Genomic DNA, 17,192 nt, shown 5'->3' with positions numbered 1-17,192 from the left:
GGGTTCAGTCGCTCTGTTTGTTTTCCAATTCTTAGACCTTGGGAATCTGTCGTTTATTGCTTTTGGCTGGCAATTTGCAAGGCTTGGTTTTGCAACTGCGACTCCATCGACTGAGAGCTGTGGATCTTAATTCATTATGTGTTTTGATTATTATTTCTTCAATCTATACCATTTTTACGGTAGTTTTTTTTTTTTTTAAATAAGTAGTAGTAAAATTTTTGTGAATCGCTTCGTTTTGTAACGCGGTATTTTGGGACGTTCCGTCTTCAGTCTAGAATGGCGCACTATACGCATCCATGTCAGTCACCCACTGAACACACCGCCACTCCTGAAGCAGTAGCTAGCAATTTCAACCGTCCGGCGATTGATCTCAACCGTCCAGCTCAGGAAGATCCGATGGACAATCAGAATCTAAATTCGTCTGTCTCCGATTGCAAGATTACCGTCTCAGCCGGCCAATCTGGCACTCCTCCATCACTGTTCATCGGTGATGGGTTGATGGAACTCGGCGAGGGAGACGAGAACTACCGGCTTATCAAGGAGAGATTCATCTCGAGGCTAGCTGCACTTGGGGTGCAAGTCACCTTGGTGGCAATCCACAAGAATTGCTTCTCTAGTGTCTCGGCGAAAGGACGGGCCCAAGCGTTTCAAGTTTACTCACAGGCAGTGCAGATTAAAGGCGGGGACAACACTGCCAATGTGAAGTACGCATGGTATGCTACCTCGAAGGAAGAGGTACTCAAGATCTTGTCCTACGGATTTGGCTTCAGTGGCAAGGCTGAGACCCACGGCTTGTATGGTTGTGGAGTTTATTTTGGTCCTTACGATAGTCCCCTCGAAAGGTACCGGAATTCCTTTTCTTTTCCCTTTTTATTGCGTAAATAACTGAGAAATACTCTTTGAAAAATGGTAAAATCATGGACATATGTTAATTTAGCGCGTTTGGGTATTTCCCTTTCAAGCTATGATCGATTAAATCTAATACAATGAGTATATTTCTCGAGCATATTGTTCTTGACTCAAATTAGAATGATGTGCATGTGATAATATAGGCCTTAGCTTCTTTGTAATGTTTTGGCAATGTTGAATCCGCCCTTATTAAATTGCATAAATAATTTTGAGATACTATTTGGAAAATGGTAATATGACTAAGAAATGTTGATTTAGCTTGTTATTGTATTTTTCTTTTAAGCTATGATCGGGTAAATTTGTAGAATGAGTATGTTTCACGACCATGTTTTTTGGCTCACGTTAATATGTTGTGCACGCGATGACATTGGCCTTAGATAGTTTCTTTGTAATGCTTTGGTAGTGTTAAATCTGCTCCTATCGATGAAGATGGCTTGAGGCATCTCTTGCTTTGCCGGGTTATACTGGGGAAATTAGAGCTTATCAATCCTAACTTGGAACAATTTCATCCTAGTTCAGAGCAGTACGACTCAGGAGTCGACAACTTATCATCTCCTAGGAGATACATTATTTGGAGCACTCACTTGAATACTCATGTATTGCCGGAGTACATTATCAGCTTTAAAGCCTCTTGTTGCTCAAAAGGTAACAAAATTTTCGTTCTAATTTGTATTTTTGCATTGACCATGTTTGTGTGTTTGATTTTGTTGGTTCTTTCAACCGTGTCTAATGATTTGTGAGATGAATACAAAATAGGGTGCTTGACAACTCCGGAGAATTCACCAAAATCCACTTGCCCTTGGATACCATTTCCGATAATGATTTCGGAGCTCTCGAAGGTCTTACCTCCATCTCATGTCAATTTGATCTCCAAGTATCTTGAGGACTTCAATGTAAGTGCCACGTCAACATTGTTCATCACTTACTTCTTGGTTTTCAAGCCTTGTTTTCTGCTTACGTCTAATTTTGAAAATAGGTTAACACATTATCATCATTTTCCAGGAGAGTAAGATTCAAGGCATGAGCTGATACAAAAATTCAGGGAAATAGCAGGGGATAGGTTGCTGAATGGAATTTTTGAAAAATTCAAAACTAAGGTATGGATCATAATCCCTTTAATAAATAGTAGTTCGAACGCACATCTATGCCTTTGATGTCAAGCCGTGGATAAAGAGAGGTTAGGTTGCATCAGAATATAATTTTGATGATTGTTTTGCATTGAGTTGAGGATGAAAACTAAAATCGCTTTGAGGAATTATGGCAGAATAGTAATAATTGTTGATTTTTTTTTTTTTTTTTTTTATTTTTTATGGGTGGGTGGGTGGGTTATTGTTCTGGAATTAGGGTTATCGCCATTTTTTTCCGCTACCCCCACCCCCCAACACACTTCTCTCTCTCAGTTTTCGGTCGTGGATTGAGTATCATTCTTTAGAGAATAAACATCAGTTTAGCATAGGTATACACAACAGAAGGGAGGATAATTTTTTCTGTTCTACAGCAATTTGGAGAGTCAAGCAGCTGATTATGGGACCATGGATGGATTGGAATATGAATGAGATGTGAGGCGTGCTAATAAGATCGGTTTTCGTTTTGATGAGTTCCTAACACCCAACAGTGGGAGGCGATGGTATACAAGATGTGGAGGAGGTCCATCTGGAATTATAGATAGGAAAAAGACTCCTTCGGAATTTGAATAATCTGCTGATCTTTTGGAAAATTTGTGTTTGCTTGTGATCATCAGCAGTACTTTAATCCCAGTTCCTATGTCACATTGACTGTTTGTTTCCGGAAGTTATGAGGACCTTTGGAGTATATATAATAGGCTCGCCTTTCTGAATTTTTGTTTGCTTAGTGTCCTCAACTGCAGTTTTCTACGGGATCCCTTGTCACATTGCTGTTTGTTTCCTCATGTAAAATGGGAGATTTATTGTATGATTTGCATGATTACGTAGGAGAAAATTACATTTCCATCTAATGACATTTCATAATACAAACACATCCTTAAATTTCTGTGGCAAGCCTCGATAAAAATGGTGGGATGGTGCTTGAGCTAGGAAAGTTTAGGAGAAGTTATGCCTTAGTTAGATTGATGCAGCCAGCTTTGGTGTTTTTTTTTTTTTTTGTTGAGAAATAGTATAATGATAGAATACTTTTCCCAATCTGAGGAAAATAACAATTTCCAGCAGAAAAAGAAGGAATAATATAAGAATGAATAAGGTATTTGCTAATTAGGATGCACCATTCATGGCACAACTTATCGAAGATTCAAGTAGCTGCTGTTTTTTGTTTTTGTATTTTATTTTTGACGAAACCTAACCAATGACACCGCCCTTACATCCTTAATTAATTCGTCAAATTAAATTATCAATATCAAATACCAAATTATAATAAAAAAAAAAGGTTGTGTTGATGAGATGTCATAATCTTAAATCCTCTAATACGTTGCTTAATTAAGTAACTTAGCAATGGATAGTCGCTGATGCTTTGATAGGTACCTTCAGAAACTTGCCTGATTTGGGGCACCACACTGTACCAGATATTTAATTTGAGCCATAATTATTTTGCACCGCCTACGATTGGAAGGTCCAAGATTGATATGCCCATCACCACAGTCTCACCCAAATGCTAGTAACTAGGAAATCTCGCTACACGAGGTATGCCCTAGCTAAACAATGAGTCGTTTGGAGTTTGTTGACGATGTGAATTATACTTGTGGCCTTGTGGAAAAGATTAAGGCCTTGTTTGGTTCAGCTTTGGGAGTCTAAACCTCTTGGCCAAATGCATACGCGTTTGGTTTGATTTTTTGTTGCGCGACCTTAGGCGACAGTCGTCGGGGTCACGTGACCCAGGCGAACGGTCGCTTGAGGTTGCACAACCCAAGCAGCCAGATTTGGCCATCCGACCGCTAGATCCGGCAGTCTGGTGGCCAAACTTAAAAAAAAAAAAACAATTTTTTTTGTTTTGTTTTTAATTTAATAAAAGTCATTTACAAATATAAATTTTACCAAACGATATTTAGACCAATGTTGTTTCTCAATATAAATTTTACCAAACGTTATTTGCATTTCGGAAAACCCCCTTCACCCAAAGGTATTTGCATTTTTGCAAATGCATTCCTTAAAAGCTTAACCAAACGGGCCCTAAATTACTTCACTAGACCAAGTTATATACTTTGTTTTGGACCATAAATAATATTATTTGAGAATTTTACAATGGAATAAACTGCACATATGAAATTAAATAATCCATCAAAATTTAGAGAGTATAAAAAAATGAGTGTTATTAAATTTATTAAAAGATATTTTTAAAATTGATTTGACTAACGATTTTGTGTGTGTGTGTGTGTATTTTGTGTGTGTGTGTGTGTGTGTGTGTGTGTTAAAGACTAAATATGGAGTTAAATAGGCATTAAATAGCAGTATCCATTATATTCAATGGTCCGTGAATCATGCTATCACGCCTCGAACCTCGAGCGCGCCAACATCCCACCATGGTCATGCAAATGCGACATTCCCAGGTAGTGTCGCCGACCCCATTCATTTATTAATGCGCAAGCGGAACGTATTATAAAACCCCTGATAATAAAATACGGGATAGAAAAGCAGGAAGCAGAACCACAACATAACACTTTCATAATTCAACAGAATTACAAACAAAGGTCTACGGCAAAAAATCTACAAAAGACCGGCTTTTAAAAAGGAATTGTACTACGACCTACAAGTCGGACACGTTCTCCCATCTTATGACTTCACCTCTACAACTCCTCAAGGCCAACCAAAGCTATCTGGTCGCTCCGTCCACCAGGGACCTGAAATTTTAATCTCACAACCGGGATGAGACAATGTCTTAGCAAGTTCAACCCCCTAAACCCCTATTAGAAAGAAAATACGCCCAAGGATGGCCTAGCCACATCACACAGAGAACTTACCTCGCCTCAATTTCTTCCTGCAAGTTAGCACAATTTCTATCACACAATCTCAGGTAGTAATAATAATTCAAACAATTGGAACGCCATCACTTTCATATAAATCACGATCGCACTTAGCACGCATTCCAATTATTATTCACTGCCACACAAGAGCATAGCCTACTCGTGGGTCGGCTATCTACTAACATTACGGCATTTCTAGAAGAATAAAGGTCCAATCGGTCTCGCCACTACTGCGACCAAGCCACGTCATTCTATCGACGGCATTTCTAGAAGAATAAAGGTCCAGTCGGTCTCGCCACTACTGCGACCAAGCCACGTCATTCTCTTGACGGCATTTCTAGCAGAATAAGGATCCAATCGGCCTAGCCACTACTGCGACCCGAGCCTTCCAACTAGCACACGACAATTCGATACCGATCCTTGGATACTTTACATTTCACTCACATAATCCAATTACGATATTAACTATTAACAATCCAATTTCAATGCCAAACTCGACACTTGAAATTTTCTAAATAAAATCCATACCTTTCACAATTCACACTCAATTTATAATATCCAATCATCAATTTCAAAATCTGACTACACAAAGAAATGACGAACGAAATTCTGAGAATTTAGGGTCCTAATAAAATTTTGGAATTTAATAATTAATTAAATTTATTCCGAAAATAATTAAATAATAATATTTTAATCATTTCGAATAATATAATATTATTAAATTATTAAACAATTTCGAAATATTTAAATAAATCAAAAGTAAATTCCTTTATGTCACATCACAGTTTATATTAATATAACCACTCACTTAACCTTAAATTAAACACAATTTAAGTTAATCAAACACTTTAATATAATCTACACTTAAATAAATTAAACTAACCACCTAATAACACTTAACATAAACTAAGCACCCATAAAGTATCATTAACCATCTAACGAGCCGAGCGAACCAAAACGACGAGGATGACGCGAGGATCGACTTTCCTCAAGGCGGGCCGAGCATCCGAGCTCGGGAAGACGGCCAAAACGGGCCAAATAGGTGCTGCCATACCCATTTTCTGCAGTTGCTGTCCGCTGCGGTTTGAGGTCGAGAAAGGGAAGATCCGGCGCTTGGATGAGATGGAGAAGGACCGGGGGAGGTTGAGGGGTCGAACCGGACCTAGGTGGGGCCCGAACGGTGGCCGGAGGTGGCCGAACGGCTCCGGCACGAGCTGATGCAGCAGCTGCAACGCGAGCTGAGGTGAAGCGGAGACAATGCGATGGCGGGCCGGCGAGCGTGCGCGGGTCTTCACGCGCGGATGGACGGTGACCGCGACGGACGGCGAGCGGCTACGGGCGGCCATGGCTACTCCAGCTTCTTCTTTGCATTTTTCTCATCTTCGCACAACAAAGATGGAGGAGAAACCAACGGAAGGGAGAGAGGAAGGAGAGAGAAGGAGGAGAGAGAGAGAGAGATGGGACCATTCCCTTTTCTTTTCTTTTTTCTTTAATCCCATAAAAATGGCCCACCATGACCTCATGGATGATGTCATACTCCACTCACTCAAAACTCCCACAACCTTATTCCAATGGGTTCAATTCCATTTTCCGCCGGGGTCCAATTCTTGTACATTTAATTTCTTCAATTCTCATCAATTCTCTTCCAATTGAATCAAATTAAAGTCCATAAAATTAATCCGATGTCACCACGCTTCAATTCACATCTTCACTTGTCTATAGAACCAACTTAAGTCCCAAAAGCAAGACCAAAGGCGGCCTACTAATTTCTCGAGCCAAAATAGCCATACCTTGATTATTTTGCCGAAAAACTCGCTTGCATGAAAAATCTTCCGAAGATTAGTCAATGTTCCTAAAATGATTTGTGACACACCTGCACTTCCAATTTCGAATTCGATCTCAATTTCACGATTAATTTCACTTTGGCACGATACTAGCGCGGCCCAACCTACCGAGTAGCCTTTAGAAATTTTCATGCATCTGACCTGTGGTTGATCATCTCAAGCCACAATGTACATCTTTGAAACATTGGCGACTTTCGATTGTCGGGGTAATCTCAAGATTTCAAATACGACATAGGGTACCCAATCGATAGAAAAGTCGGCCCAGTGTCGATCGACAAGGATTATGCGATCTGGTGGAATCACCCACACTCGATCACATGCCTCTGTCGAGTCGACCTATCCTCGGTCTCTAATCGATTTTTATTTGTGCCGTAATGACCCTTGCAGATTAGCTCGGTTGAAAGGTCGCTTCCTAGCCAAATTCTCAAGTCCGATGTATTATAATTTCTTAATGCCTTCTGTCACGCCCTAAACCTCGAGCGCGCCAACATCCCACCATGGTCATGCAAATGCGACCTTCCTGGAGTAGTGTCGCCGACCCCATACATTAATTAATGCGCAAGCGAACGTATTATAAAACCCCGACAATAAAACACGGATAGAAAAGCAAGAAGCAAAACCACAACATAACACTTCCTAATTCAACAAATTACAAACGATGAGGTCTACGGCCAAAAGTCTACAAAAGACCGGCTCTTAAAAATGAATTGTCCTACGACCTACAAGTCGGACACGTTCTCCAATCTTATGACTTCACCTCTCGCAACTCCTCAAGGCCAACCAAAGCTATCTCGGTCGCTCCGTCCACCGGGGACCCGAAATTTTAATCCCACAACCGGGATGAGACGATGTCTCGGCAAGTTCAACCCCTAAACCCCTATTAGAATGAAAATACGCCCGGGTGGCCTAGCCACATCACACGGAGGACTTACCTCGCCTCGGCCTTCATCTCGGGTTAGCACAATTTATATAAATCAACCACGTACAATTATGATAACCAAACAATCATGGCACAATCACATTATCAAACAATTCAACCACTTGGATCATTTCAGCGATCAATCGACTTGGCCGATTACATGTCATTCTAGCAAATCAATCATTGCTCTCAATCACGGCCCTATAAGAAGGTTTAACAAACAGTGGCAATCACGGCCCCACTCGGCACGACCTCTCCTAGGTGGTACATCACGGCCCTATTAGGCACGACCTCTCATATGTGGTCAATCACGGCCTCACTGGGCACGACCTCTCATAGGTGGTACATCACGGCCTCACTGAGCACGACCTCTCATAGGTGGTTCATCACGGCCTCACTGGGCACGACCTCTCCTAGGTGGTACATCACGGCCTCACTGGGCACGACTTTTCTTAGGTGGTACATCACGGCCTCACTAGGCACGACCTTTCCTAGGTGGTACATCACAGCCAATCTCCCATCAATTTCTACACTTAGGATTTATAAAGCATCCCTATTTATCACAATAACACTCCATTTGCCACAATCAATCATCAAATTCTAATTCTAAATACACAGCAACGATCGGCACGAAATTCTGAGAGAATAAGGTTCCAACGAAATTTTCGGAATTTAATAAATAATTAAATTTAATCCGAAAATAATTAAATAATAATATTCATATTTTTCACAATCCACACTCGATTTATAATATCCAATCATCATTTCAAAATCCGAATACACAAAGAACAATCGGCACGAAATTCAACAACAATAGGGATCAAAAATAATTTTTCCGTTTTTTTTTTATAATAATATTTTAATAATTTCGGAATTAATATAATATTATAAATTTCAGAATTTCGAAGCAATTAAATAATTCAAAATTAAAACCCTATTATGTCACATCAAGGCTTTATATTAAAAATAAACACATTTAACTTTAAACTAAACACACTTTAACTTAATTAAACATCTTAATATAATCATCAACCAAATAAACTAATCTAACCACCTAAACTTACTTAACTTAGACTAAGCACACTTAAGGCATCATTAACCGTCTAATCGAGGTTTAGTGAGTTAAGCTGCTCCCGGATTAGCGTAGCGAGCGGACCAAAACGACGGGGACGACGAGGGGACCGACTTTCCTCAAAGCGGGCCGAGCATCCGGGCTCGGGAAGCCGGCCAAAACGGGCCAAACATGGGCTGCCATACCCATTTTTCCAATCACTGATTTGGGGCCGGAGGAGGCGGATCCGGCGCCGGTTCGGGCGGAGGAACGGCGGAGGAGGACCGGCGGGGCTTGGACGGGCGAGGCGGCGGCCAGGCGAGGCCTCACGGTGGTCGGAGGGAGCTCCGGCAGCTCCTGAAATACGCGAGCAGGGGCAGACGGAGGCGGCGGTCCAGGCGAGGCGCGTGCGGGGCGACGCACGGGCGCGCGGGTGCGGGACGACACGGGCGGCGGCGAGCTCCGGCGACGGGCGGCGGCGTCGAGCTCGGCTGGTCCCGGTCAGCTGCTGCAAGAGATCTCAGATCTGCTGGGGAAACGGGCTAAGGCGGAGTGGCGACCTAGACGGCGAGCGAGCGGACGGCGGCACAAACGGCGGCGACGAGCGGCGGAGGGGGCGGCGAAGGACTACTCCGGCTTCTCCTCTGCAATTGTTTTTCTGGTCTTCGCACAATGAAGATGGAGGAGAAACCAACGGAAATGGAGAGGAAGAAGAGAGAAGAAGGAGAGAGAGAGATGGGACCATTCCCTTTTTTTTCTTTTTCTTTAATCTCACAAAATGGCGCCACCACATCATCCATGACGTCATACTCCACTCACTCAAAACTCCCACAACCTTATTCCACCGGTTGAATTCCATTTTCCGCCGTCCAATCTTGACAATCAATTTCTTCAATTCTCATCAATTCTCTTCCAATTGAATCAAATTTAAGATCATAAAATTAATCCAACATCACCACACTTCAATTCACATCTTCACTTGTCATAGAACCAACTTAAGTCCCAAAAGCGTGACCAAAGACGGGCCTACTAATTTCTCGAGCCAAATTAGCCATTCTCTAATTAATTTGCCGAAATACTCGGCGTAGATGAAAAATCTTCCAAAGATGAATTAATGATCCTAAAACGATTTGTGACACACCCAGACTTCCAATTTCTGAATTCGATCTCAATTCCACCGTTAATTTCACTTTAGCACGATACTAGCGCGGCCCAACCTACCGGGTAGCCTTTAGAGATTTTTATGCATTTGACATATGGTTGATCATCTCAAGCCACAATGTACATCTTTGAAACATTTGCGACTTTCGGTTGTCGGGGTAATCTCATGTTTCAAATACGAACACAACGAAGTACCCAATCGATAGAAAAGTCGGTCCAAGTGTCGATCGACGAGAATGGTGCGATCTGGTGGAATCACCCACACTCGATCACATGCCTCTGTCGATTCAACCTATCTCCGGTCTCTAATCGATTTTTATTTGTGCCGTAATGACCCTTGCAGATTAGCTCGGTCGAAGGTCGCTTACGATCAAATTCTCGAGTCGATGCATTATAAACTCTACGAACTTCACCCGATAGACTAGCTTTCACATGAGTGGCCGACTCAAGGAAAATAACTATATGCGTGCCAACGAAATGCCCGTCTCAATTTATTGAAAATAGACTTGGAAAATCGGGATGTCACACCTTCACTCGATAGACTAGCTTTCACATGAGTGGCCGACTCAAGGAAAATAACTATATGCGTGCCAACGAAATGCCCGTCTCAATTTATTGAAAATAGAATTGGAAAATCGGGATATCACACATGCGTGCACAATATCTTGCACCTAAACCCGCCTTTTAGACCTTTTGCTTTTTAAATACTCCAAAACCTTTCGGGGCGTGTTTTTTTCCCCTAAAATGAATAATTCAGAAATTTTTCTTAAATATTATCTCTTATATCACTTACAAAATTTAATAAATAATAAATATTTCTATTTTCCATTATATTCAATGGTCCGTGAACCATGCGGTACTCAATCTCTTGCACCTAAACCCGCCTTTTAGACCTTTGCTTTTTAAATGCTCCAAAAAACTTTCAGGGGGCGTTTTTTTTTTCCCTAAAATGAATAATTCAGAAATTTTCTTAAATATTATCTCTTATATCACTTACAAAATTTAATAAATAATAAATATTTCTATTTTTCATGAAAATATTTAGAAATAAATTGTTGTTTGTAATGAAAGTAATTTTGTTTTGATTGCTTATTTTGAGTGACATAAGAGATTTTTTTAGAAAAATGTTTTTAAAATCGTTAATTTTCCACGTAACAAATGAAGAAACAAATAAGTATCATCTGCGTCAATTTCTATTGCAAGAAGGTGCACTGATCTTACTTCATTTATGCTCCTCACTTCGCTTATAGTCTCGGCCAGATGAGATGAGAATTATTTAAAGCAATAATGCTATCGGTGATCCCTCGATTTTTTCTCGAAAATCAAAACCGCTCCTTATATTTTCCAAAGCCATACTGTACATTGTAGAAAGTTAAATTGTTCGTGCCGGTGATCTCTTACATTTTTCCAATCTACTGTCTGAGTTTCTAATCCGAAAGTTGACGTTAATATGGTGGAGGGAGATTTCTGGAGTTGCCACTTGACAGCTCTGAAGCTATCCCAAGGTTTAATTTTGTTCCTTCTTTACCTGATTAAATAAACCCTATCCCATGTTTTAATTATATTCCTTCTTTAACTAATATAATAGACCTTATCCCATGTTTTAATTCTATTCCTTCTTTAAATGATGTAATAGACCTATCTTAAATGGATGAGTAATAATTGTCCTTCCGTTTTAAGCAGTCTGATTTTCTTGCTCGCCAAGAAGAGAACATATTATTTTTCTTTTTCGGACATAATTCTCTGTTACCTCTTTTTGACATCATTTTTTTTGGGGGGGGATTTCATAAATATAACTTTGCTATGCAAATAAATAAATAAATAAAAGCGAAGGTATAAACCTAATATTTTGTCAAATTATTGATGAATATAGTGAGTTCAAGGGAAATTGCTCATTGCAAAACGAAAGACAACAATAGTGGACCCAATATTATTTTAATTGCATGGAACTCGATAATTAAATAAGTGAATTTATATACGCCCTCCTTCATAGCTCGTCAATATTCGAGAAATTTATCTATGAATGGTTACTTTAATCATTCTTTTTTCATTGAACAGCTCAATTTGTTCATAAGTTCTTCGTTAAAAGATTATCGTATAGTTGAAGATGAACCATATCACCTAAGTCGCTTATCTATGAACCAATTTTCTTGTTATTTCTCGATACTCCTTTTTCTCACTCTCAACCACCCATTTCGCTTTTCCGTTTCAAGAAACGTCCATTCTCTCCCCATAGGCAACGAGTTAGATGTCCGCATGCATTGAAAGAGACAAATAATACTGAAAAATTTGACATGTAACTAGCAAATAACTAGTTATAATGCGATTTAGCCAAAGAAATTCGAAAAAAGTGATGCATTAGTTTTCATTTAAATTTCTTTTTGGTCATTAGTATTGATTAGTATTTGACACGTTACTTTTGTTTACTTTAAGCTAAATGGCAATCTTGGCTTCTCCTTAATAAAAAATATACGTACATTTTTCACTTTTAGTACACCGATTGTCAATAATATGAAAGGATATTTTCGTGTTTACTTCCTCATCATAATTCCGACACTCACTAATAGAATGCTTATTTAGGTTGTAATATATAGAGGTCAGCATAGTTTCAGGGTAAACCTACAACCGGAGAACTAGATAGGATATCTGGAACTGAAGAATCGGATCAGTGGGAACCTGTCCAGTTCTAGGTTTTAAGGTATCTGGTGTAGGTTTCAGATTTCAAAAATTAGAGAACTTGTTTCAACTAAGACTTTTACTTTATTAATACTTCATATTCTTTGTGTGTCTAAATATAAATTGTGATCAGCGAAAAGTAAGTGTTTGTCATTAAAAGTGATTATTCACTATAATCGTTCAATTAATAATATAGTTGGAATCTAAGTAGACCCTAGAACATATGACAGGTTCCAAGGTGTGTAGGGTAGGTTCTAAATTCTAAGGTGTGTGAGGTAGATTTTAGGTTCCACAAAATGACGTGTTCCAACGGTTAGGTTTTAGGTCTCAGGTGGAACTTGTACGGAACTTGAAACTGTTAACGCCTAGTAATATATGAGAAGTATCTGGAGATGTAATTAATTTTACAAATAAACGATAATCGTCACGCTCTCATTCTTAAATATTTTACCTTTCCTGTTTCACCAATAGATTTTAGTTTTAAAATAGCTGCGATGCCTTGCATGTTCCGCCGATTGATTTTGTATTGATTATGAAAACGTTATGAGGTGTAAAATCATCTACCTTTCATGTTTCACCAATAGATTCTATAACAATTATTAAGCCGATTTTGCTAACTTGTTGCATTCACAGTATTCATTAATCTTACCTGATAAAGAAGGAATTTCATTTTCAACTTCCTGATCACGTAAAACACAAGGAAGACTGTGTTTGAAAATGACAAATTTTCTTTACGTAATATTCTTTTTTTAAATGAAGACTTTGCGTAATATTCAACAAGTGTTTCAGAGCACTCGTTAACAGCCGAAGCCATAAAAAAAATAAAAAAATAAAAAAAAATAAAAGAAGAAGAAGAAGAAGAAGAAAAAGAAGAAAAACGAAGGAGATCTTCGATACAATACTTGTGCGGGTGGGTGTGTGTGTGAGGCAAGAGAGCGAAGGCTGTTCTGCTGGTTTTCTTCTTCAATGTCCTCCTCTTATAAACCCAAGCTCGCCTCTTCCTCTTAATATTCAAGCAAAATAAACTTTAAACCCTACTCTCATTTAAATCTCGCCAGTCACACGCCCACTCCACCGCAGACGTTACGCACACACGCCGACCAACCTCCGATTCCCTCGTTCAAGAAATCACGTACGAATCCTCCTCCTTCCTTTGATAGGAATCTTTCTTGAAGTCCACAGAATTTGATCTCCTGAAAGCCTCTATAAGCTTCCGGAGACGCGTACCCGTGTTGCTGAGTATTAGTTTTCGACAATCTCATTTTGTGTTCATGGATCTTTTTGTTTTCATCTTCCTTGCATCATTCTACGACCAGACCTTGAGAATCTGTCGTTTAGTACTTTTGGTTGGCAATTCGACACGCCCTGTTTTGCAATTGCGGTCCCTCCATGACTTAATGCTTTGGATCTTCATTCGTTCCATGTTTCAATTGGTCTTTCTTCAATCCGTACCAATTTTGCCGTAGTTTTTTTGTTTTAGTAGTAGGAAATTTTTTTTGTGAATCGCTTCGTTTTTTTCTTGTAACGCAGTTCTTTGGAACTTCTGTCTTCGGCAAAGTATGGCGCACTATACACATGAATGTCGTTCACTCACTGTACACACCGCCACCTCAGATGTAGTCTCAGGCAAATTCAGCCATGTGGCAATGATCTCAACTGTCCACCTCGGGACGATTCAATGGCCGATCAGGATCCGAATTCGTCCGTCTCCAATTGCAAGAGTGTTGTCTCTGCCGATCAATCTGGCACTCCTCCGTTGCTGTTCTTCGGCGGCAGGTTGATGGAACTAAGTGAGGGAGACAAGGTCCACCACCTCATCAAGGAGAACTTCGTCTTGAGTCTAGCTGTGATTCAGGGCAGGTTACCTGGTGGTATTGAATATATCACCGCCTATCTCTCGTATTTTGGTTGAAAGGCTCTTTCGTTTCGGCACACATATTAAAGTGTCTTTATTACTATTTATTTAGACATCATGTATTTATTACTATTTATTTAGACATGTCTTTTCATATATCTAAGGAATGTTAAGAGTCATGCTTTAAGCCTATATATAAACGAGTCTTGTAATCGTTTTAGAATAAAGAGTTAAATTTTTTTTTTTTCAGCAAGTAGTATATTCATTTCCTTCCTTAAAGAGTTTCTCTTGTGAGAGTGTTATTAGAGCTATGCGATTCCGATATTCAATAATTGGTATTAGAGCAAGGTTATCTGGGATTGAAAGCATGGTTGTCAGGGACCGTGAGTCAAGTCTTCCGGAGCGTAGTTTGTGAAGACGGTGGTCAAGGACCATTGTTCGTGCGCAAATGGTCAAGGACCAGAATAGGTTGAAGTTCTGCCAATGTACAGTCAGGGACTGTGATCGATTGGTCGAGGATCAAGGTTTCTTGGAGTAGTGCTGGGCATTATTTCAAGTCAATTGGCAGATATTTCAAATGTCACGCCTCGATCCTTAGGCACGCACCCATCCCTCAACTGGTCGATTAATAGCGATGTCCTAGGATGCATCGCCGACTTATTCATTTTAATATACGCATGCGGAAGCAAATAAAACAATTCCCAGACAATAAAACAATAGGATAGAAAAGTAGGACTCAGATTCTTCACACTTTAAAAGCAACCACACTTATATATATTGCAAATATATACAAAGCGAAGTGTTAAGTCAAGTTTTAAACCACCAGTTCATAAAACAAAGTTTGCAGAAATGAATCAACTTCCATCAAAAGAGAATCGTCCTATGACTAACTAGTCAAACAGGACTGTCAATTCTTCAGGCTTCACCTTCTACTCTTCGGGCCTTTAGTCCTTCACCAATGCCATCTAAGGACCTGAAAATAGTTATACAATAACCAATGAGACAACGTCTCAATTAGTTCTACCCCCTAAGACTCGATTAGGAAGCCAATACGCACTAAGGCTACCAAAGCACAACACGAGTCAAAGGACTTACCTTGGCCTCAGTCCTTTCCTCCAAATCAGTTCAATTCATAAATACTGATAGACATTATACCCAATCCAACAGATCGAATCATTGATCAATCGACCTCGTCAATTACATGTTAGTCAGACCATCCCGGTCATATTAATTCATATTATTCAATCTCTAGATAATATATAACTAGTCACCAAGCCACGTGTATTATCTAAGATGACATGTCTATCACCAAGCCCCGTGCATCCTCTAAGATGACGTATATAATCACCGAGCCACGTGCATTCTTTAAGGCGATATACCAAATCACCGAGCCACGTGCATTCTTTAAGGTGACGTACTAATTACCAAGCCACGTGCTATTCACGGGTGATTTATTTAATCAACGAGTCACATGTATTCTTTAGGATGACACTCTTGGTCTCTCGAGCCACATAATATAACTTTCTTTCTCAAATAGTATCCGATTGGTCTTAGCCAAAAATATAATTAATTCACTCTCACAATTCTCACCACTTTATATAGCCCACCATATATTTTTGCGCTGTAGACCAACGCTCGCTAATTTTCCACTCAATTACCCAATTTATCCAAATTCTGGAATAAATACCCACTCACACTAATTTCATTCAATTTGCACACTCAATCACTCAATTAAATAAATAGAAAGTATCACTATACTCAGCATGAAATTCCGGTAACCGGCCATCCCGATTGAATTTTCGGAAATAATTAAATAAATAAATAATTGCAGAAAATATTAAATAAATGTTGATAATTGCAATAAATCCAATTTAGGCCCATTATAGCCGAATTGGACGCCGAAATGAACCCAGAAAAATTCCGAGATTTGTTTAATCATTATTCGAGTCTATTTACTCACTAACTACAATGACTAACCACCTAACATGCACCGTTATCTAATCTAATTTCACTAATTACATTTAACTATCCACCTAAACATACTTAACCGAAACTAATTAGCCACTAAGCGTCATTAACCTACTAATTAAGGCTTAGTGAGCAAAACTCACTTGTTTAACGAGCGGGTTGGATCAAACCGATAGGAACGTTGTGGGGGACAATTCTTCTCAAAGCATGCCTAGGTTTTGAGGCCCGAAACACCCTCAAATTGGGCCTACAAGCTTGCTGGAAACCCACCAAGAAAGCTTCTATTCTTGGCTGCAAAAGAAGGAAACAAGAGTTGAATGAGGCGGCAAGGACCGGTGGAGACTTTGGTGGCTTGAAGGGGCAGTCCACGGCGGTTGAATGGGCTTTGGCAACGGCTCACGATGTTGGACAGAGGCGAACAAGGCTGCTGGATGGCGGAACAGAGCTGGAACGGCGACGTGAGGCGTGGCAACTCAACCAACATTAACCGATCTAGAGAATGAGAAGAATTATTATTCACGGGTTAAAGCCGGAATATAACGGTATTATTACAGCTACTCATGGATGGAAACTATTAACCGATCTAGAGAATATTCTGGCTAACCAAGAGACTTTAGATAGTCAAATGTCTAAGGTTTCGGTTAAGGAAGAAGAAAGTGCCATCTTCAATGATAAAAGAGGGTTCAAGAGCTAGAGGCGAAGGCAAGTCCAGGAAAAGCCATGTCGAATGGCAAAAGCAACCAACTCATGAAGGATGGCAAAAGCGTCCAAGAGAGTCGAGCCTTCGAGCAAGGGGAGCCAAGCGACGCGATGGCCAAAGACGTAGTGGACGATGTTACGTCTGTGGCAAGGAGGGCCACTTTGCTAGAGATTGTCGA

General features: G+C 39.9%; 1 protein-coding gene across 1 annotated transcript; it reads left to right on the top strand.

Moving 5' to 3' along the window:
• The first annotated feature begins 276 nt into the window (after positions 1–276).
• LOC108955503 (probable inactive poly [ADP-ribose] polymerase SRO5) lies at positions 277–1,938 on the top strand. The gene is made up of 4 exons (XM_018863439.2): positions 277–842; positions 1,313–1,554; positions 1,666–1,802; positions 1,912–1,938. Exons 1-4 carry the CDS (start codon positions 277–279, stop codon positions 1,936–1,938), a joined length of 972 nt encoding a protein of 323 aa, XP_018718984.2.
• The last annotated feature ends 15,254 nt before the right edge of the window (positions 1,939–17,192 follow it).

Source organism: Eucalyptus grandis, chromosome 2, assembly GCF_016545825.1.
Source record: "Eucalyptus grandis isolate ANBG69807.140 chromosome 2, ASM1654582v1, whole genome shotgun sequence".
Taxonomy (NCBI): Eukaryota; Viridiplantae; Streptophyta; class Magnoliopsida; order Myrtales; family Myrtaceae; genus Eucalyptus; species Eucalyptus grandis.
Note: the sequence above shows the minus strand (reverse complement) of the source record. Positions and strands in the feature narration are given on the sequence as shown.

Excerpts from the sequence above, each read along its gene's own strand:
- LOC108955503 (XM_018863439.2), top strand. The coding sequence starts at position 277 with ATGGCGCACTATACGCATCCATGTCAGTCACCCACTGAACACACCGCC. Across the intron at positions 843-1,312 it reads TACGATAGTCCCCTCGAAAG|TGTTAAATCTGCTCCTATCG; the intron begins GTACCGGAATTC and ends ATGCTTTGGTAG. Across the intron at positions 1,803-1,911 it reads AGTATCTTGAGGACTTCAAT|GAGAGTAAGATTCAAGGCAT; the intron begins GTAAGTGCCACG and ends ATCATTTTCCAG.